At 43.0% G+C, this 22433-nt stretch overlaps 2 protein-coding genes across 9 annotated transcripts in view; both read left to right on the forward strand.

Moving 5' to 3' along the window:
- Positions 1 to 39: 39 nt before the first annotated feature.
- Positions 40 to 15167, forward strand: EXD1 (exonuclease 3'-5' domain containing 1). Its single transcript, XM_053980689.1, is given in 10 exon segments — positions 40 to 942; positions 945 to 968; positions 2973 to 3048; positions 4622 to 4634; positions 6529 to 6592; positions 6595 to 6635; positions 10129 to 10198; positions 10201 to 10304; positions 13164 to 13289; positions 13291 to 15167. Coding segments are annotated over 10 exon segments (786 nt in total). The 5' UTR covers positions 40 to 830; the 3' UTR covers positions 13447 to 15167.
- Positions 15168 to 16571: 1404 nt separating this feature from the next.
- Positions 16572 to 22433, forward strand: part of INO80 (INO80 complex ATPase subunit) — a 62101-nt gene continuing 56239 nt past the window's right edge. For 2 of the 8 annotated variants that reach the window (XM_053979332.1, XM_053979333.1), the window contains exon 1: positions 17493 to 17949. The gene's annotated coding sequence lies outside the window, so the exon portion shown is untranslated. Of the gene's footprint in view, positions 16920 to 17492; positions 17950 to 18119; positions 18133 to 19860; positions 20064 to 22433 lie in introns of those variants that run through there. The other 6 variants (XM_053979327.1, XM_053979325.1, XM_053979324.1 and 3 more) reach the window with 6 other exon arrangements.

The raw sequence follows: 22433 nt of genomic DNA on the forward strand, positions 1-22433 counted from the left end.
GCCCCTCACACGCCCGGCGGCCGCCCACGGGCCCCGCGCGCACGCGTGTGGGAAGCTCCTGTACACAGCGGGAGAGCGGCCGCTTGAAGTGGCTGCGTTGGTGTTTCTTTCCCAAGTAGATAGCGGCGCCCGGTCCTGCCGTCTCGTTTTGTTTTGCAAATCGCAGAATCACAAAACGGGTGAGGTAGGAAGGGACCGCAGTGGATCAGCTGCTCCAAGCTCCCTGCTCAAGCAGCACTTGGCACAGGATCCCGTTCAGGTAATTCTTGAGTCTCTCCAGTGAGGGAGACTCTGCAACCTCTATGGGCAACCTGTTCCAGTGCATGGTCACCCACACAATAGAGTTTTTCCTCGTGTTCAGGTGGAACTTCTGTGCATCCATTTCTGCCCATTGCCTCTTGTCCTGTTGCTTAGCACCACTGAGAAGAGCCTGGCTCCATCCGCTGACACCTTCCCTTCAGATACTGATAGACATTGAAGAAGTCCACACTCAATCATGTCGTCTCAGGCCAGCTCCTTCAGCCTTTCCTCATAAGAGAGAAGCTCCAGTTGACCATTCATCCTTATTGCAATCCACTGGTTGCTCCAGGAGCTCCACTTCTCTCTTGTACTGAGGAAACAAGAACTGAACACACCACTTCTGATGCAGTCACACCAGGACTGAGTAGAGGAGCAGAATCAACCCCCTCGATCTGCTGGCAGTGCTCTTCCTAGTGCACAGGACACCATTGACCTTCTCGGCCACAAGGGCATTGCTGGCTCATAGCTTGTTGTCCACCAGGACCCCCAGGTCTTTCTCTGCAGAGTTACTTTCCAGCACGTCAGTGGTAATGATAAGCTTTTACCCCAAAGAGTGGAACCTGATGTATGTCTGTATTTTTTCCCCCTCCTTCATATCAGTGAAGAACTTGGAAACTGGCAAAAGCACTCCAGGATTAAGGATAATTTTGGTCATGAAATAGTCAATGGTGAGGCTTTGCTTACTGCATTTTGGGGCAGGGGGGTCATGCCCACCAATAGTTTAGCATTCTAAATCCTTTTTTGGTCACATCTGAATTACTCAGTTTCATTTTTTTCTCCTAAAATCAGTAGGAATTAGAATGGTGTCTAGATCGCACAGCTTTTGTTCCCCAGTTATCTATAAGTGAAATAATAATTATATCAGCTCATTTTGGGAAGGTCTTGGGACTGTATTGCATTAAAGCTTACTGGTTAAATAACAATGGTTAATGTCCAGTGAGACTGCTAATGAAAGTAACTCCTCCAAAGGTATTCAGTTGAGATAAGAGTGCCCCCTGTTTACATCCTGAAGGCGAGTTCATTGCATGTTGTTGTACATGTGCAAGACTTTCCCTTATGGACTGTGCTGGGAAGTTAAAATGCTTAAAGTTCATGTTAACTTGGTCTTACTTTTATTCACACAGGCAAAAGCATCTCTATTAAATGATCTGTTTATCTGAGCCTCCTTCACTAATGACATAAATATGGAAGTATTTAAGAAAAACATTTCTAATGTATAAAGGTCCTGTGCATTTCTATTGGCATCTGCTTTGCTTTGGGGATAGGAGAAAAGTGGTGAGGGACAACTAGCTAGAAGGCATCTACTGGACTTACCAAGTGATTAACTTACTTCATTTGCCTTTTTTTTAATGTACTTGCTTTATTCTATATCTAATAGTCTGTAAATTAATTAGTTATAGTTCAATGCTGACTTTGTTTCTGATGGGATGCTTAAGTCATTAGACTTAACTAGTCTTTAACAAGTGTCCAAACATTGCTTTTCAGCACTAGAATATAAATTGTTTCTGTAATTGAATTAACCAGATTCAGGGAAGGGAACAGCAATGATTTTTGAGTATATTGAAATGCTTACTTCCTTTCACAGAAGGAGAAGGGATGGGAGGTACTTGCTGGGGGAACAGCAACTGACATTGACTATAATTCTGATTTTCAAACTCAGTTGTGCCAAGTTTGTTTTCCTCAGCTCTGAAAAGGTGAACAAGGTGGTGGGTATAAGGTTTCTTCCAAGGGAAAAGGTTCCTCCAAGGTATTGTTTACAATTCTTCTCTCTTATATTTTTCTCTCTCTTTTTTATTTTTGGTTGGTTGGTTGGTTTGGTGTTGGTTGGTTTTGGTTTTTGTTTCTTGTTTCCTGGTAGTGTTCCTAGGTAAAAGAATTTCCTTGGTTTGTTTTCTTGACAGCTTGTGGTTTCAGGAAAAATTTCCTATGAGCATTTCACCTGTGGTGGAACAGTTCCAGAACAATTTCACAGGGAAGTTAGAGTTATATAGATGCTCTCAAAACATTTATAAGTGTGTCTTCAGAAAGCTAGTAAAAATATATTTCAAACTCCTGTGGACCCATGCTCCGAGATGCTTCTTACAAGACCACATTTGAATAGTTTATTCAAATATTGTTGGAATCCTGGATGCTGAGAATTTTAAACTTTCTGTGCTTAAAGGCACAGACCCACAGGAGAACACTACATTTGATCTGAGGTCATGGAACAGGCTTTTAAAATTGATTAATAGCACTGGGATTACGGGTGTGTAGTTATTTAGAAGTCTGTAATATCACAGGGTGGAAATCTTATATTTTGGGATTTTAGAATATAGAAATGTTGCTGATCTTTGCAGTGAACATCTGTTCAGGTTCTGCTTTCACCTTATATTTTGAGAATAAATGTGAAATTTTATCTGAGATAAGGGCTTTTTTGTGGAAAATAAGCTTATTGTTGGCTAGCTTCAGGGTCTTTTGTAAGAACCACGCACACTGAATTAAGGAGTTGCTTCATATGCAGCAGTTCATTTTCTGAACAGAGGCAGAGGGTATTGTATGAAATATTTCACATTGCACCAGCATAGACATTTTAATAATGTTTTGACTTCTGTGTTAGGTTTGGTTGTCTTGCTTGCTCAGGTACACTTTAAGCTGAAGAAGTGAAAAAACAAGCAGACACAGAAACCAAGCAGATTGCGGTCCATGGAGTTCTCCCTGTGTTTCCTTAGAGAGCCATCTCAGGGCCTCAAACAGCTCAAAGGATGCCCTGTGAGGTAATGTGGATATTAGCCAAGCAATGTACTTAGTCTTTGTCAGACAACATTTTCCCCAGAGATTGTTATCTCTTGGTTTGTCTGTATCAGAACAAGATGTATTCTGAGAGAACAATGGTAACAGAAAGGTAGGTACAGAGCTTGTTATCTGCAGACATCGGAAGGAAACTGGCCTGCTTTCCAAAATGTTTATCCTGTAGCTCTTACCAACTGTAAAAGTGGCTGAGCAGCACAACTGATCTTTTGGAGAAATCAAAGTGCTTCAGCCAGTGAATATTCCTCTTGGAATTTTTACCTTATACTTGTTCCTGAAATGTGCATGGCATGACAGATAACTCAAAGCTCAGTAAGTCTATTTGTAGGCACACAGTTTGTGGTCATTGGCAATGGGGCTGCGGCTGAGCCTCATCCCCAATGGCTACAGCTGTGCTGGGCAGGTGAGCAGCATTGACAGCAATGAGCCATGGAGTGCTCAGGTGCACTGACCAATCACCAAAGGGAACAGAGGGCACACAGGTGCACTGCATTAACAATGAGGGATATAAAATGTTATGCTGAAGCACAAGAAGGGCAGATGCTTGTAGCCTTTTGATGTGGTATGGGGTTACTCTGTTTGGGTGAATGCTTCAAGTCTTCTGAAATTGTGTGGTGATACTCTGTGTATTGTGGCCATCTCAATTGTGGCATATGCTGTAACAACCCTTTGGATTTGTGCTGGCTGTCAGGTGCTGATCTGGTTGTGTGGTTCCTGCTCTGACACATGTGCAGGTGTATACGTATACAGGCACAAATCCAAAATCAGTTCCTTCTGTTCTCCGAGAATGCTTACAAGAGTGCAAGGCCTGTGTAGGCTAAAGAACAGGTAGTTGCATTTACCTGGCTATTGGGAGAGAAAAGCGAATCATAGAATGGTTTGGGTTGGAGGGGACTGTAAAGATCATCTAGTTCTAGAGACACCTTGTATTAGACCAGATTGCTTAGAGCTCCACCCAGCAGCTTTGGTTGTGTACCCCCCAGCAGGGCTTGTGTACCTGTTGGGCTCTAGCTTTGAACAATTCCAGGGATAGGACATCCACATCTCCTTTTATATAAAATATATACTTTAGTAATTTCACAATAGTCTGCTGTTTATATATTTTCCACAGCTGAGATGCTTAAGTGTCTCAGCTATTTCACTGTCCATTCACTTTTATATTTAACAATTCAAATACTAAAGTACGGAAGTAAAAAAAGAGCAAGGGTTGATGTGATCTGTCTGTTAGTTTTGTCTTTGCAGTAATCTTTCCCTTCCCTAGCCAAGCCTGGAAATTAGGGTGCACTCTGTTTTTAGTGCACGTGATATTTAAAGCTGAAACCTTTTTGTTTCATTGTGCATCAAAATGAAAAAGAGTAGTCCTGCAGTTCACTTTTAAACAGCCAGATTTTTTTGTCAAATAACAGAGTTGGGGTCATGCTGTAGGCATTTAAATCAGACAGTTCATGTTTAAGTCATGTATGGCTGCTGCTGTGTTTCAAACTGTCACTTTCACCAGTACACTGAAGCGTCCTTCCGTGTCTTGGCTACACAGGTATCCTTCAAAGGTATTCTGGTTGGGAATAAATATTTAACCAAGAGAAACTTCAGGGCATTCTCTCAGAGAAGGTCAACATTACTAGAATGTGACAGTTGTTGAGCCCTGTGAACGTTGTGACTTTGTTCTATCTAGAAACTGCAGGCAAGGCTGACAGCTAGAATCTTGTGTAGACCAATTTTAAAAGGTAGCTACTACCCCAAAATAGCAGCAGGTTTAATGTGCTTTTTTTTTTTAAAGATGTGTTAGCTGTTCTTTATCAAACTTGGAACAACCTGAGGCTACTGTGACTTAAGCAGGGCCTAGGTCAGCTTGTGCATTATGTTCTTTGGTCTTTCTGCCCCTTGCACAAGTGTAGAAACAGATTCAAATACAGGCATCCAGCACTGGGAAGCATCTGCTGGTAAAAGCAGAGGTGAAAATGAGGGAACAGGCCAAGTTATCACAAAAATCGGATTTTGCTGGTGCTGGCCCTGGTGGTATGGTGGTTAATATGTGACTAACAGGAGAATTAAGAGCCTTTTGAAGAGAAGAATGTAACACAATGGCTATAATCCTTCATAATGTGTATGGTTATGTTATACATCGTTATTTATGACTTGTGATTGCATATATACTAACTTTTCATGTCATAGATATAACTGCCTGTAGGAACTCCTCAAATCCCTAACCTGGGCTATGTAGTAAGCTTTTTATGGCACAGGTTTCTCTCAGTTACTTTCTAATCTTAGTTTGGCCTTTTGCCCTTAAAAATTATGTTATTTTATTACAGATCAAATATCAGTCAGTGTTAAGTCTTGACTGTATGAAAAAAACCTGAAAATTTCCCCCAACACTCCCAAAGGTACTGGCTAGAATATGTAACAGGAACAGTGGAAATAATTAACCAGAATTACCCAGACTAGGATCCAAGGTACACAGAATTGCACTCATTGTTCTGTTGTTTTGGTATGAGCTGCTGTGCCTGCTTTCCTTGCACTGATAGTTCTCTAGGCTTGAAGATTCAATTACTCTGATTCCTTGGCCTGAATCCTACTTCTAATGGAAGTAAGCAACTGATGGAGTCTGATTAGCAACTGGGTATTGTCAGTGCTTATATCCCTAACCTTGCTTTCTGATCATCCTCACACTCTGAAACTCCTGTCTTTGTAAAATGTGGGCTGCATATCTGTGTGCTACCAATATAAATACTGCAATTCTTCCTAAAGGTGTGTGCTGAAAAAAATACAGAAAATTTGACAGCTTGAGAGAAACTTCCCATAAGACAGAAGTCCAAGAGTCTTTGAGTTAAGGTTTAACCATAAAATGTACAAGTGAAGAACTCACTGCTGCTACCTGATTCCACAGATCAATGCAAACAGGTAGAAAGGATGAAACCAGGAATAGAAACAAGCAAACACAATGCTATGCTGTTGCCTGCTTTCCTTCTGGCTCTATGTGTTGTCAAAGATGAGTCATAATGGCAAAATCAGTTTATAGGCAAAAGGTTTGACAACTTACCTATTCTTTCACCATGTTTTCCTTATCTTGCATCATTATTTTAGGTTTTGGATAAAAGGTAAAACTGTAAGTATCCTGGGAAAGTATCACTGTATGTTTACTCTCTTCTGATACTAACAGTACTGGGCTAGAAGGAGCCATAGACAAATACAACATAAAGCTTACATAAGTAATTTTTAAAACCTAATGTACCCTTTTACATAACAGCTTTAAGGAATCAGATTGCTAGCTCTGCAACTGCATGCAGTCAGAATGGTGATTAATTTGCTCGTAGCATACTTTACTTCTAATATGTAATCCTGCTGTCAAACCTGCACATTCTTTGCCTTGGATTAATGGACATCGGTCATGGCATATTGATCCCTTCCATCACAGGTTGCTGATGCTCTGCAACTGTTCTGCAGTTTTCAGTGACAACTCATGGCTTCCTGCTGCACCATGTCTGCACATTACAGGTGAAGATACCTTCCAGTGGGATGCCATCATGAAGTGCAGACAGCAGGTGACTTCAGTGAGTGATTCAATGAGGCACCTTCTGAAGACTCAGTTGTGAGCTCTCCTTTGCCCATCTCGAGATGCTTCTGTGAGGTTCTTTTTTAAGAGCAAGGCAGTAAGTAGTGATTAAGTTGCTGTAGTTAAGGACATTTTGTAACACTGCCTTGAGAGACAGGTGCAAGCATTAGTTGGCATCAGTGCTTATGCTGGTATTACCTAATAGCTCATTTGAAATTCAGGTTTTGAAGAACCACAAAGATTGTACAATACAGGCTATATATAACTTGGGTGAGAAAATGTTCTGGATATGTTAATATTTTTGACTAATTCTGAAACCTAGTTTCAACAGAGGAAATTGCTGAAAATGAATCCTGAGTCAAATAGGGGAAAAGGGAACATTTTTTGACAGCACTATTAGAATGAAATAATTCTTGTGCAGTTCAGCAGCCAAATTATCATTCTCTATTTTCCTTGGTTTTGTTCATCTTTCAGATGGGAACAAGCAAGGGAAAACTTGATGGGTTAAGAACTTCTAAGATTTGGGGAATGTAAGCTGATAAAATAAACTATTTCATATGGAAGGGACCTACAGTGAGCATGTAATCCAACTGCCTGACCAGTTCATGGCTGGCCAAGTCAAAGCCTGGTATTAAGGACATTGTCCAAATGCCTCTTAAATACTGTCAGGCTTGGAGCATCGACCACCTTTCTAGGAAGGTTGTTCCAGTGTTTGACCACCTTCTCAGCCAATAAATGCTTCCTAATATCCAGATTAAACCTTCCCTGGTGCAGGTTTGAACCATTCCCATGTGTCCTGTCAGTGGATACCAGGGAGAAGAGCTCAGCACCTTCATCTCTGTGTGATGCTGTGTTTGATGCATCCCCAGATGCCAGGGCACGCTGCTGACTCCCACTGAGCCTGGGATCCCTGTCTGCAGGGCTGCTTTCCCACCACTCTCCCAATATATACTTCTGTCCAATGTTATTCCATCCTAGATGCAGAATCTGGCATTTCAACTTGGAAAATTTCATCCCATAAATTGTAGCCGAATGCTCCTATCTATAGATCCCTCTCCAAGGCCTCTTGTCCCTCAAGAGTCAGCAACACCTCCCAGTACCATCAGCAAACTTCCTAATGGTGCATTCAGCTCCTGCATCCAGATTGTTGATAAATACACTGAACAAAACAGGCTCTGGAATTGAACCACAAGGAATACCAATGGTATCCTTCAACTGGTGCCAGTTGCCAACTAGATAGATGTAGCTCCATCCTTCAGCCATTTTTTTCACCCAGAACACCATGAACCTGCTTATCCCACAGTTGGGTAACTTGTCCAGAAGGATGCTCTGAGGGACAGTATCAAAAGCCTTAGTAAAATCCAGAAAGAATGTGACCAACAGGACCAGGGCATTGATTGTTCCCCTGTACTCAGCACTGGTGATGCCTCAAACCCTGCATTCAGTTTTGGGCCCCTCACTACAAGAACAACATTGAGGTGCTGCAGCATGTCCAGAGAAAGGCAGTGGAGCTGGTGAAGAGACTGGAGCACAAGTCCTGTGAGGGGGAGCAGCTCAGAGGGAGCTGGGGTTGTTTAGTGTGAAGATGATGAAGCTCAGAGGGCACTTTAGTGCTCTCTACAAGTACCTGAAGTGAGGTTGTAGTTAGGTGGGATTGCTCTCTTTCCTCTGGTAGCAAGCAACATGACAAGAGGAAATGGCCTCAGTTGTGCCAGGGGAGGTTTAGATTGGATATGAGGAAAAGCTGCTTCACTGAAAGGGTGGTCAGGCATTGGAACAGACTGTCTGGGAAAGTGGTGTAGTCACAATCCCTGAAGATGTGTGGATGTGGCACTTAGGGACATGGTTTAGTGGTGGATTTGTCAGTGATGGCTTAACAGTTGGACTTGATGATCTTTGAGGTTTTTTCCAAGCTAAATGATTCTATGATTCTATCATTTTTTTTAAGGATGTTTAATCACATGACCTTGCTTTTTTGTGCTGGGGAGGGGTTGAGGTGGAGTGAGACGACTTCCAGAGAAGCTATTAAATAAGGATATTAGATACTTAATGAGACCTCACTATATAGGCAAGATTTTTTACCAAATAGGAATAATCTCTTCCCTACAAGAGCATTTTTTATCCCTTCATTCTAGTCTTTTAACTTCCTCAGTAAATACAAGTGGGTTTGTGCTGTCTGTTCATAGACTTAAAATCTTTTTCAAAAGCCTGGATTAAATGTTATTTGATATTGCTATAAAAGCTACTCAGTGAAACCTCTAACTCAAACACAGCTTTATTTTTATGTAAGTTTTAGAATTCCAATAGTGTCTCTCAAAATTTCTGTTTTGAGAATTCTGTACAGCAAACCTAAGCCAAATGACAACATGCCTTCCTTAGTTCAGACCAAATCATCCTATTGCCCTGAAAAATGGAAAATGACCACTTAAATGTGCATGCAATAAGTATACCAGTGTAAACCACTCCATAATGCAGTTTTGCTCAGGGTATCATGGTCATGCTGGTTAACTGGGGCTTATTTCCATGTTCTTCTGGTTTCAGTTGTGATTGCTGATGATGTTACTATCCCTAGCTGCTTCTCTAGCTCCCTTCATGGGAGGTGGATTTTTTGCCTTTAGGTCTTTTATCTCAGTTCTTAGGAATCCAACCTAGTTTCAGAGACAGATGAGAAAGATTCTAGCATTAAATGCTGGAATAGGTGTGTGTTGGGTTTTGGTTCGTGTTTTGTTGGTTGGTTTTTTTGCTGGTTTGGTTGTTTTGGTTTTTTTTAGGAAGCAATCTCTCCTTCCAAATTTCTGCTTCTGTAACCAACACAGGTTTGTACACAGATGGCCTTAGACACTGAAAGCATTCAGTTGCACTGAAAATAAAGATCAACATCAGCAAATATGTTGTAAACTGTAGAAGTCTATGATGAAAAGCTTTCTTAAATTCTTTTCAACTTAAATAACTGTCTTGGGACAGAGTAGATTTTCTTCCTAGTAACTGGTGTAGTGCTGTTGTTTTTGGATTCAGTATCAGAATAGTGTTGACAACACACTGATGATTTGGTTGTTACACAATAGTGCTTACCCTAAGCTGAGGGCTCTTTGATTTTCCATGCTCTGCCATGAGGAGCTGCACAAAAAGGTGGGAGTATGGCCAGGACAGGTGATCCAAAGTGGCCAAAGGGCTATTCCATACCATAGAACCCCATGCCCAGTATTTAAACCAGGGGAGTTACCTGATTGCTGCTCAATGATGGTACATTGTGCATCACCTTTTCTCTTGGATTTCTCTCTCTCCCTCCACTTATCATTATTATATTAGCTTTTTTAAAAAAATTATTAAATTATTTTTATCTCAACCCACAAGGTCTACCTTTTCTTTCCAGTTCTCCTCCCTACCATGATGGGGGCTGAGGGGAGTGACTTTACAGCTGCATGGTATTTATTTTGTGGCTGGGATTAAACCACAACAATAATTGATTTCATCTGCACTGGGATATGCAGGAGAATCCTGATATATGGTCCTTGAGACCCTTCCTAGCTTCTCTGCTTAAAGCATTTGTTCTGAAAGCTATGTACTGCTGCTCCACTCATCTCTAATGGATAACTTGATGTCAGACCTAACAACTTATTTAAATGCTTATTGGACTGGGTCTGGAGATCACCTTGTGAGCACAAAGGTAGGTATGTCTTTGATTATTTCTCTGGTTAGTGATTGGAGCTAAGGCTCTAATGGATAAACTCTGGAGGACCCAGCTACCAGAAGCTTCCTTTCCTGCAGCTGTACATCTTGCTTTATGCTACATACCTTGTTTCCTGTGTGCAGCAGCAGAAGTTCTGGTGTCTGTATCTACCTAGTTCCATTTCCTGTTAGTTCAGTAGCAGAACCCACCCCGTGTTTGCCTAGTGGATGGTGAGTTGCAGCTCTTAAGGCATGAGCACAGTCACCTGCACCTTCTGTTCACTCTCCTCAGAGACTGAGAACCACTGGGCTCAACAGGGGCTGTTTACATGTGTGAGGATATGAAGAGCAACAGGCAGGCATAAAGTGCTGGCACCTGGAGCTGACAGAGTTGCTTTGTTTTGGTGAGAGTGTTTGGTCTCCACATCTTGTTCTATTTTTCTTCTAACCTATCAACTGTACTGCTGAGCTGGTTTGCATACACTGTCTGTTTCTGAGTAATGTTTGTTCACCAAAGATTTTTATTTCTATAAAACCATGACTGAGTTATCTGGTTATCCTCATTTATTCTCACAATTGTTATCTTAAAAAAAAAAGTGAAAAATCAAAGTAGCATTTTTCATCTTTGATTACACAGAACCAGTAGTAGTGTATGCTCAGGTACCTTGGAGTGGCCAGATGGTGGAGACTTCTGTAATTGCTTGTTAATTTTTAAAGCAGAAAGTGGAGGAAATGAGATTTTTGGTGACTTAGAGAAGAACTTGACTTACTGAACTGTTCTTTCCTGCTGGAAAGAACAGGTCTGTGCAAACCAAACAAGCAGTGGTATTGGTGTGGTCTTTTTCTGTCTGCTCAATGACAATCTTGTGAGAGCTTGCACTAAGATATTGTTGGTATTAAATTTGGGTGAAAAGTGCGTGGTCAAACATCCTCATTCATAAGAAAGAGACTGAACTATCATGATTAAATCCTTTTAGTGCCTCATTTTTGCAGTTTTAAATGTCTTGAAGTATTTATTAGGAAAAGAGAATGCAGCTCTATCTTCATGAAAAAAATCTATTTTTCTTTGCCCTAGTTTAACAAAGCACTGAAGCACAGCCTTGAATCCTTTAGGAATTACTTGAGGGCTCAGAGCTGTAAATCCTATTACAGAGGATTTAGGAGTAGATTAGATAACCACCAGAGGTCATAGTTGCATCACAGATATAAGAGAGGAGGTCATATTTTAAAATCTTTTCTCTTTAGAGGAAAGCTGCCAAAAAAAGGTTGTTCTTAGTTCATGGAAAAAAAAAAGGAACTTGACATGTGAATTTCCAATATGAAATGCATGCAAAAGTAGGCATGACACATGAGAAAAGAACAGTTTGTTAAAGGGAAGAGAGTACAAATTCTGCTTTGTATTGGGCTGTTTGTTTAATTTTTAAAGTGGTTCTCAGCTTGCTGAAGACAATCCTTTTGTAAATCCATCTATTCCATAAGATTAGCCAAGGAATTAATTTGATCCTGGGTATTTCAAATGGTATTTTGAAGATCGATTTTATATCTCATCTGGTTGTCATATCTTCTGCATTCTAAAGCAGTTGGCTTTAGAAATCTAGTATGGGTAGCAAAAGGAGCCATTTTCACTGTCATTTCACTGTTAATAATCTTCTGTTGTTTCTATATCTTGTGGGTAGATCACACAAATAAGTTTCTTCTACTTTATTTGAAATCTGTTTGTAATACATATTTAAAATCCAAATGTGGAGTGGCAAAATATCAGAATCACTTTCTGACTAAATGAGCTCCTACTAGGGTCAGATCATCCTTGTGGTCTTCGATATATTCAGGAGTACTTGATTTCAGACTTCTGCATCATTGCATGTACCTGTGTCTCATTTACTAGCAATAGTAAAGTATTTCCAGTGGTTCACAGCAGCCAAAATAGATAATGCAACATTCTTGTTACTGGCAGGAGAGGAAGAAAATAGAAAAAAAAATAAAATAAAAAGGAAGGAAATAAAAAGAAAGGCATCTATTGATACTGATGTTTTTGGAAAGGTATGTCAACACTTTCTGTGGTTTCCTGTGTCATCATCTGCAAGTGGTAGTTGAGTCTTCTGAATGGTGGATGCTCCCTCCTAAGCAAGGGGAGGACACTCCCTGACATTTTACCCACAAACCAGATGCAAAGCAGTGACCTCTGATCCTCAGGGCTTCATTATCAAAACCTTCAGCTTCCCTCTTCCGTGTCTTTCAGAAACTGATCATCTTCCTCACTGCTGAGAGGGAGGAATGAACACAAACTTCTCACCCTGAAAGGCTTGGCAGTTCCTGCATTTTCACTGTAACTGTCTGACAGCAGTAATTCTTCTTCTTGTGGATGCAGACACACAGGAAAATGTGTTCCTGTTTCTCTGCAGCTCTGTCATACAAAAGAGCTAGTGAAGGAGCTACATGTGCTACATTTTTAACCCTCCTTGTGGATTCATACTGATGGTTGTTATGTACTTGGACATGCAGACGCGTTCTCATGTTTAGGACTTAAATTCAAAGAAACAGATGCCTGGGAACCCATTGGTGTACAGAAGCAATATTTTCCTAGAAGTGCAGAGTCCTCTTGTTTCAGAGGTTCCAGTTCCCGTGCAGAGCTCTGGTACCACAGAACCATTACCACACCCATGTGCAGCACAGTTGATATCCCCAGTGCACTTATAGTAAAGCTGCAGTAGATAAGGTGCTGAGCTGTATGTGATAGCAGGATTGTTGTGTTCCATTGGCTAATTACAGAGACCTCATCCCTGGTTCTAACAAAACTACAGTATGTTATTTCATATGTATTGATTTGATTTCTTTTCTGTTTCTTTTTCCTTATTAGCCCACTTGCATGGAGCTGCCAGAGGAGCTGTGTGAGCTGGCAGACATGCAGGAACTGAGAAGGGAGAAAGCAATAAAAGACTACAGAATGAAAGAGGATGGTCTTTTGATCCAACCAGCCATGGAATTTAATAGAGAGAAACAATCCACAGAAGGATAGAAACTACAGCAGAGATGATGGCGAGTGCTTTCCCACAAAAAAAGCAGGGTCTCAAAACACATCTTTCAACAATCAAGGATGTACTTTGTCAAAGCAGAGCTTGAAAATCAAATTCATGTGGTAAAATCTGTGGGAGGACCTTAAAATGACCTCAAGCAGACTGTATGAATTTAATTTCTGACACAGGTGATTTGATGAGCTTAGATTGGGTGTTTGAAGACATCCAAGTGAAGAAAGAGGCTATTCCCCTTGCAGAGGTGTCAAACAAAAGCTCCTGACTTTACAATGACAGGTAATTCAACATTCCACTGTTGAATGGAAATAATGATGGTCTGTCTTTTGGAGGAAATTCCTGCTGTGTCTGACTGTTCTTCTCTAGGTCTATTTTTGAGATCCATTTTTTCTGAGAGCTATTTTTGATTTTAAGAGTGACTTTTATTTTTCTTGTATTGTTAAAAGACCACTTTCTTAAACTGTATTGGTTGTTACCGGTTGCAGGTATGTAAAATTCTCGTTAGAGCAGCTTCCTGCTGGAAGTTGCAGACCACCATCACCACCGTTGTTTGCCAGCGCTGCCGCATCCAGCTCAAGTGGATAAGGCTGTAACACCACCGTGGTGTGTGTAAAAAGCAGTTTAGGAGGTCTAGACCAGTCCCTCCCCAAGCAAAATAAAGTATTAGGGCAAAACTACTGCTCTACCACAGGACAAAATTAATGTAGGCCGTGCCTCAGTCTCAGAACAAGTTTTCTGACATATTGGTGAACTCTGATTAATGTAGAATAGGGAAGAATGGATGAGGTCAAAGGTCACCATGCCAACCAGATTGCAGTCCAAGAACAATCTGGGCATCAGGCTGCAAAGGTGGTAATAATAATGACACCAGCTTGGAAGGGATGTGACATCCGTGTGTGAGTACATGCCACTACCTGTTTGAGTTGGTTTTCTTGGGATGTAAATTGGTGTGACTGTGTTTATGATGTATCTGCACATTTTAAAAAAATATTTTTAGGGGGAACATAGGTTGGTTTAGGTTGGTTTTCTGGTGTGTGGAGTTTTTTTACCTCTCCCCACAACGTACTATATCGACAGTATTTAAATAGGTCTTCATTTGAAACTGTAAGTCAGACTTGCTCAGTTGGCAGAGTTGACAGAAAAACTGCCAAGGTTTTCTTTGTCATTAAACTGAAGGAAGATTTTTCCAAACAGTCATGGGTTATCAGAGATCAGTGGGGTACAGTGTGGAACATGCAGGCTCTTTCGTCAGAGACAGATCAAGAGCACTTTGGTTGTATCTCCACAACCAAAAATATCTGGGTTCATGCAGTCCTATTACCAGACAGAAAATAGTGATACATCAGGTAAGGGAAAGAGGGAGGGAACAAGAGCTGAGATGAAAGCATTAAGTCTGGGATATAGCATGGAATGTCTCTACAGGATACAAAGTAATTGCTGAGGCTACCCTTCCTGATAAGAGACTGAGCTGCTTTCTCAGCCTCTTCCAAGGACTGGATCTCTGACTGGAACAGCATTATCATGGAATAAGGATTTCCAGAGAGGGATCTCGCAGTCCAGTTGCATCTGTGCCATTATAATGATTCAAGTAGCAAAACCTTCTTGGGTACATATAAGTACCACTTTCCCTTTGGTTCTCTTTTGGGAACAGCATAAGGAAAATAAATATATTGCAGTGGAGTCATCACTCAATGGTGCACAAGATTAAAAATTACCGTTTTCTTCAAAAAGAAAAAAGTTTTTTTTTAACGGTCCATCAGCCACAGTGACACTGCTCAGTGCTAGCTCTGTCTGAGCATGGTACTACCATGTAACCAAATCACACACACCTCCTAAACAACACAACTCCTGGCTATACTCAGGGGTACAATTAACATCACTAGTTAAGGACAACTTATTGGAGCAGTAGCCATGATCTTATTTTTATATCCTAGCAACTGTGTGAGGTGGTTTAAGCCCAGCTGGCAACTAAGTACCATGAAGCTGCTCCCTTCCGCCCTGCCCCAGTGGAATGGGGCAGAGAACCAAAATAAAACTCATAGTTTAAGATAAGAAGAGTTTAATAATTGAAAAAAAAAAAGGCAATAGAGTAAATAATAAGAATGATAAAAAGGTAAAAAAAACAAGTGATGCATGGTACAATTGCTCACCCCACACTGACTAATACCAGGTTCCCTTCCTGAATCCAGATCGGCCTCATTTCCAAGTAGCTGCCCTCAGTTATACTGGGCATGATGTCCAGAGGTATGGAATATCCCTCTGGTCAGTTCAGGTCAGGTGTCGTGGCTGTGCACCCTCCCAAGATTTCTTTTCCTTCTCAGTGGCAGAGGATGGGACACGACAAGTCCTCGTCTTAGGATAAACACGATTTAGTAAAACTCAAAACATCGGTTTTTTATTCTGCATGCAAAACTCAGTACTGTCCCACCTACTGAGAAATTAACTTAATCCAGCCAAAACTACTGAGCGCTGGAGTGACATAGCTGAGTCATGAAATACAGATTTTTATCGCTATGCAGTAGGTGATATGGATTCATGATCCACTTAAGGATTTGCTCTAAGTGTACTGGTTAATGGGTTTTGGGAGTCAGCGGTGCTGAACATCTGATGGTCACACCGTGTTTACGGTGCAAAGCATCTTCGCAATTAACCTTCAGGCTTATTTCGTCCAGAGCTCCTCTAATGCAACTCGTAGCGCATGACAAAGCGAAAGCGGTACAACGCACGCGGCCTCACCAAATGCCCCCACGTGCCAACCCTGGCGGCGCCCCGGTCCCAGCGCCGCCAGCCCCTCACCGCTCTCGTCATCTGCGGGGCTGCCATGCCGGCACGAGCTGCCTGGCAGCCGTGGGCGGCCTCCGCGACACGCACACACGCCCGGCACCGGCTCCCCGCCGGGCCCGGGCCCGGGAGCGAGAGCGAGCGGCTCCCGCGCCCCGACGCCCCCCGCGGCGCCTCAAGGGCGAGGCGCGTCACTTCCGGGACACACCCGCCTCCCCGCGCCAGCATCGCGAGACCCCGCCCCGCCTCGCGCGAGACTCGCTGGCTCACCCGGCCGCCTGGCCGAGTCCCTTCGGCAATTTCCGTCAGAGCCAGACCCTACCAATCGGCCGCAGGAGCGCATCGATGAGCAAGGGCCCCCCGCGGGGTCCCTGCGGGGCCGAGCCCCGCCGCGCGGCCGTGGGGTCCGTGCGGCGGTCACGGCGGCGCGGGCGGGGCGGCGGAGCCCAAGCGCGGGGCCGGGGCGGCGGGGAGGCATGCGGGGTTCGACTGATCAGGCCTGGGCATGGCGCCTCTCCTCCCCCCCGCCATGGCTCCCCGTGTCCCTGCTCCTCTCCTCTCAGTGAGCGAAAGTGGCCGCCGCCGCCGTCCCAGCGCCCGCAGCCGCCGCCTCCTCCTCAGCACCAGCGCGGGCGCCATCTTGGCGAGGCAGGAGCCGGGAGCGCCCCGCGGCAGGAGACAGGCAACGCCAGCCCCGGCAACGCGGGGCGAGAGGCCGGGTGGAGCAAGCGGGGGAGCGAGCCCGGGAGACACCCCCAGCCCCTCGCCGCCGCCGCCGCGTCGCCGCCGGGCCCGCTACCCAGGTGAGCCACCGCGGCCACTCCGCAAGGGCACGCCGGGCCGGGGCTACTGGAGGCGGCAGCGGGGGCGCCGGCCGGGCAGGCCGCGGCTTCACCCCCCGCGCCGACCGGCGGCCGCAGCAGCCGGGCCTCTTCTTAAAGAGACAGGCCCCTTCCCCGCCCTGCCCGCCGGATGCGCCCCGCGGTACCGGCGGCCGTGGAGCCGCCGTTCCCCTCCAGCCCCCGTCTAAAGCGGCGGCCGGGCCCCGCCAGGCGCGGGGGGGGCTCGGCGGGGGGTGTCGGCGGGGGGGGCGGGGGCGCCGCCGCGCACCTGCCGGTGCACGTGCGGGCGGTGGCGCGTGCGCGGGTGCGGGCGGGGGTTGCGTGGGGGGGGGGGGGGGGGGGGGGAGGGGGCGCGCGGCGAGGGCGGCGGCGCGGCCGGGCCGGGAGCGCCGCGTCACCGGCGGGAGCGCGCGCCCGCCGCCTGTGGGGGCGCGCCTGCGGGAACGCGCCCGCCTCCCCCCCCCCCCCCCCCCTTCCCGCGGTGCCGTCAGAGCGCGGCCTCCGCCCCGCGGCCGCCCCGGGAGCCGCGGCCGGGCCGGGCCGCCCATGTACGTGAGGCCGCGTGGCGCGGCTCTGCCCGCAGAGCCCGGTGGGGCGGGGGCCCGGGCCGCCCCAGCGCTCCCGGAATAGCCACCGGCACCTGCAGGAAGGGGCCGCCTGCCAGACTCGTGGCGTTGTTGATAGAACGTGTCTCCCGGGTGCCCGTGGAACGTAGTTCGGTGCTGTGTTCGCGCTGCTGCATGCGCACTTCCCTAAAGCTGCGCTGTAAAGTCCGCTCCTGTTTGACTGCAAACAGGTAGCCTAGTACAGTTTCTCTGTGTGACTCGATACAATTTCTGCCCATGATTTAGCATTACACGTTTTTAACGCTGTTGCCTGTCTTCTGTGGAAGATTTGTCCCACTGCGGTGTTGCAGATAATAATAAACTCCTTTAGTTTATTTTCGACTTTAGTTTCGACTTTTCGACTTTGCATGAAGAAAATGATGCAAGTAATGTAATTTTTTTATAGTGAAGTGTGTATAATTCAGATTTTAGTTTCCTCTCTTAAAAACAAATCTGCGTGGATTTGTAGAGCACATCTGATAAGCCCTGTATGCATGTGACCAACTTGTTTTTTAACTTAAAGGATTCATTTGTGTTGTCACTCCTTTAGTGTGTCGTGACACTGAGAGGTTGGTAAGATAGTGAGGGAAAAGGAGAAGTAATACAACTGTAGTTTGAACCTTTTCCCAGGGCTAAAAGATATTGCGTGTAATTCTTGTTCATTTCTCACGTGTATATTGTTGAAGTTGCTGAAGTTACTGCCTCCCAATTCTTGATGGTTCAAATAAGCAAATTCTGTTCCATTTGGGTATAACGTAATAAGCTGTAAATTCTGTATAAGCATGCTCTTTGACAGGCTAGACTACATGCTAGATAGGGTTTGATGGCAAGTCCTCTTAGAGCTTTTTTTGGACATAGTTCCCTTTTCGTGGTCTGGGGTAGAGGGAGTAAAAACCAAACAAGACTGCAAAATCCATGCAGTTGTTATTTTGTGTGCACAGAATGGCAAAGCGTGAGGGTAACTGTTGATGCTGCTGTATAGAGCAGAGTATAAATGCATTGTCGGAGGCCTCCATGAATACTATTAACTGCTCTTTTGGGATAAAAATTGCTCTAATTGAACTATTAAATAGTTAGGTTTGTTTTTTTGCTAGTTTAAACTTGGAACAGAGCTCTGACACGCCTACTTATGTGTTCAGTATGCTTGAATGTACTGTGCTGTTTGCTACATATATGCTTCTGATCTGTATAGTTTTTCTTTTAAATAATAAATTAGGCCTTATCTGTAACTAGTTTTTTTTTGGGAATTGGAAAATCCAGAGGCAGTGCCCTGCTGGCTCTTCTCTGTATTTAAAAGTGATTAAAAGGTGGAACACAGATCACTGAAATGCTGTCTCATTCCTTGGAAAACAATATGAAACCATACCACAAAAGCAGAACAGCAAAGTAAAGCATCTAGTTTACCTGGATTTCATTACTCAGAAAAGCAATTTAAATGTCTTTTTTTAATTTCAAACTCAAATGGTATGAACTCAGAGTTTAGTTGTATATGCATTAATTTTATTTGTTCAACTTGAGGTTAGTGGAGGCTTTAGGGTCGTAGGAAATTTTGTATTTACTTTTTGAAAAGCCATAGTGTCTTATATATCCCAGTTATATTTAAGATACTGCCATTAAAAAAAAACCCATATGGGAATTACGTTTTGCTCTAAAATGTGGTCTACAGCTCTGGGAAATTGGTGTTAGTGTAACTATGCATTTACCAAAGCAAGCTAAAACGAGCAGGGAAAGGAGAGCATGTAATTATACTTCAAAAAAAAAGTTCAGGTTTTTTTATACCACTACAATTTTTTCTATTGGAGATTATATGCCTTTAAAGAAGTCTGACAAAAACGTGCCTAGCTGCTATTACTGTGCTAGTCTATGTTTTCCACACAAACCTTATCTGACTGAATCTTCTGTTTGGAGATTTTTTTTTTTTTTTTTTTTTTTTTAAATTTTTTTTAATTTTTTTTTATTTGTGTCAGGATTTATTCTGGACATATTACTACTGGAAAAATCTCACAGCATTAACTATTCTGCTGCTCTAGTGAGACCTGTATGTCTTAATTCTAATTTCTTTAAGAAGGCAAAGTATTTTAGGGATTTGCATAAGTTCAGAAAATCTATCTTAATAAGTTGGTGTAGAATTGCAAAGCACAAAAACCCATGTGTGGGAAAAACACAGAAAACTGCTAAAATTGCAAGGCAACTAAGGTGGCATAGAAGATTGTATTTTTGATCAGTTTTAATCCTTATATGGACAAAACCTTCCATGCTATAAATGAATGAGGAATACATACTTTCTGTGATTTCAGGTTTTTGTCCACATGGATGTTTTGTCAGTGTGCTTGCAGTGATGGGATGGAGAAGAGAAAAGAAGCTGATTCTGTGGGCTGAAATACTGGAACAAGTATTGGTGCTCACCTGCCAGCTGGTCACACTTCATATCCATGCACTTAGTGTGTGACTGGTGAGACTGGATTACTTTTACCTCCCTAATTTGCCTTGCTAAGAAGAGGTACTGTGCATTAGCTGCAACCAGTACCTCGTACTTGCATGGCAGCTTGTGTTTGTGTGTGTGCCCTCAGCTAGGAGTGGAGTTGTATTCATTATTTACTATGACGGTTCATGTTAGTCATAAAAAGCAGAAAAACACAAGAAACTCGTCGATGAAAAAGTACTCATGTTTCAAACAGCTCTGCAAAGCACACCCCATCCAGCTTGCAGCTAGGCACAAGAGCCAGATTTTGCATTATTCACTTACAGGGATCCTGTTTGATACCAGTAAGAAAAGCTTGCTGGACTTCCATGCAGAAATATGCAGTGGATATTTGTTTAAATTGGGAGAATCTGCTTTTAAAGCTAAGCTGTTTCAGGAGACCATGGTTTTGCTGTTTGTTTGGTGCAGGTCAGTGGGCATAAAATTTAGAAACCTTGTTATAAAACCTAGCTGCTCTTAGAAGATGTCCTTGGAGGATTCTTCTCCAGTGTGGGGTGTTTGCTTACTGACTGGATGCTATAAATGGGCAGACTTGAAAAAACAGGAGTGAGGGAAGAAACCCCACACCTACATTAACATTGAACTAAGCAAAGGGATTTAAAACAGGATGAGGAAGGCTCTTTCAGAATTGAACTTAGATATTAAAAAGATACAATTACTATTAAATTTATTTGCATGAAGTTATTACATACCTGCTGATCTTTCACCTGTACTTTTAATAATTTAGTGGTCCATTTGATGCAATTAAATGCCTTAAGTGTGAACTTCTGATTAAGAATGCTAAAAGATTCAAAGTGCCAGCCTGGCAATGCAGAAGCTATTTATTTCCAAATGCTGTTTTTCTCAACTGTTAGAACTCTAGGGGAGAGGAAGGGAGAAAGCAAATAATTATTGAATTTGATACTGCAACTTAACATGAAGTTGGTATATATCAGTAAGAAAGTCATGGTGGCACAAGGATTACTCTGCAGCTTCTGCTCATTTTGCCCCTGTAACATATGAGTATTTACCTAAATGTTACCATCAGTAATGAAATCTTTTTGAAAATTTGTATTTTGTCCTTAAACTGAGTAGAAAAAAGGATAGATTTATTTCAAAAATGTCAAGGAAATGTGGAATGAATGTCATCACTGTGTAAATCCACTGAAGCAGTATGCTGGTGATGTTGTAAACAGTTGCATACAGTAGTGGATCAGGCTGTGTGCCTCTCGTTTGTTCCTGTCTTCTCTCACTTCAGTGTTCAATCAGTTTTTGCTATTGGAATTCTTTGTTTGTTAAAACCTATAGTGAAAATGAAAGAATGGAGAATGAATTATCTGTCACTTAGCCTTCTGTATTATTACTTTGATCAGCAGAGAAGCACTCTGTGATTGTCAGCATATATATAAATGAAAGGCTGAATTAAATGTCTGAGTTATTCACTATTCAGTATGCTTGTGTAACACTATATTTCTTTTGGACATTGTAAATGTGTTTTAAGGATATTGTTAAGCTCTCCTGTACTTAATTGTTTATTTGGTAGGCAGGATACAGACTAGTAACTGTTTTGAGGACAAGAGTCATTCATGTTGTATGTACAGGAGCCTTGTGGAGCAATTAAAATGGACAAGCAAAAGCGTGTCTTTTTATATGGGTGAAATGCAGAAGAGTTATACTATGTCAGGTCAAGGAGGACTTTATTAAATGTGGAAATGCAAGGTTGAGTTTTGGGAATGTGGTTTTCTGCAAATAGCAGGTGAAAAATGCCATGTTTTTCTGAGTTAACTGTGTTAATATAATACATGCCTTTGTTCATGGATACATTTTGAAATTGAATGACAAAAGGAATCACCATACTTTTTTGCTAGATACTAGGGAGAGATTTTTGCTCTTGTAATGTATGTCATTTTTATTAGTGATCATAAGGAAAGGAAAACCCCTTTCACCTTTGAGGTGTTCTTTTCTACCACCTCATGAATGATCTCTTCCATTAGAGGCACAAGTTCATGTTTCCTCTCATTTTTTAAGCCTTTTATTTAATTTCTTCACAGAAAGGGTTGTCAAGCATTGGAACAGGCTGCCCAAGTCTGCCCAGACTCAAAAGGTTGAGTCACTGTCCCTGGAGGTATTTAAAAGGTGTGTGGATGTGGCACCTGGGGACATGGTTTAGTGGTGGACTTGGCAGTGTTGGATTAGCAGCTGGACTTGATGATCCTAGAGGTCTTTCCCAACCAAAATGATTTTGTGGTTCATTTTGTGTCTTCCTCTCTCTTGGAAGTCAGTTCTTGATTTTAGTTTTTTTGTTTGTTTGGTTTGGTTTCAAATGCCTGTTAAGCATTACGACATATATAGATGAAAGTTGCTTGGAAAACGTGCATCTTACTACCCTTATCATAGGGAAAGCTTTCA

This window comes from Vidua macroura, chromosome 6 (assembly GCF_024509145.1).
Source record: "Vidua macroura isolate BioBank_ID:100142 chromosome 6, ASM2450914v1, whole genome shotgun sequence".
Taxonomy (NCBI): Eukaryota; Metazoa; Chordata; class Aves; order Passeriformes; family Viduidae; genus Vidua; species Vidua macroura.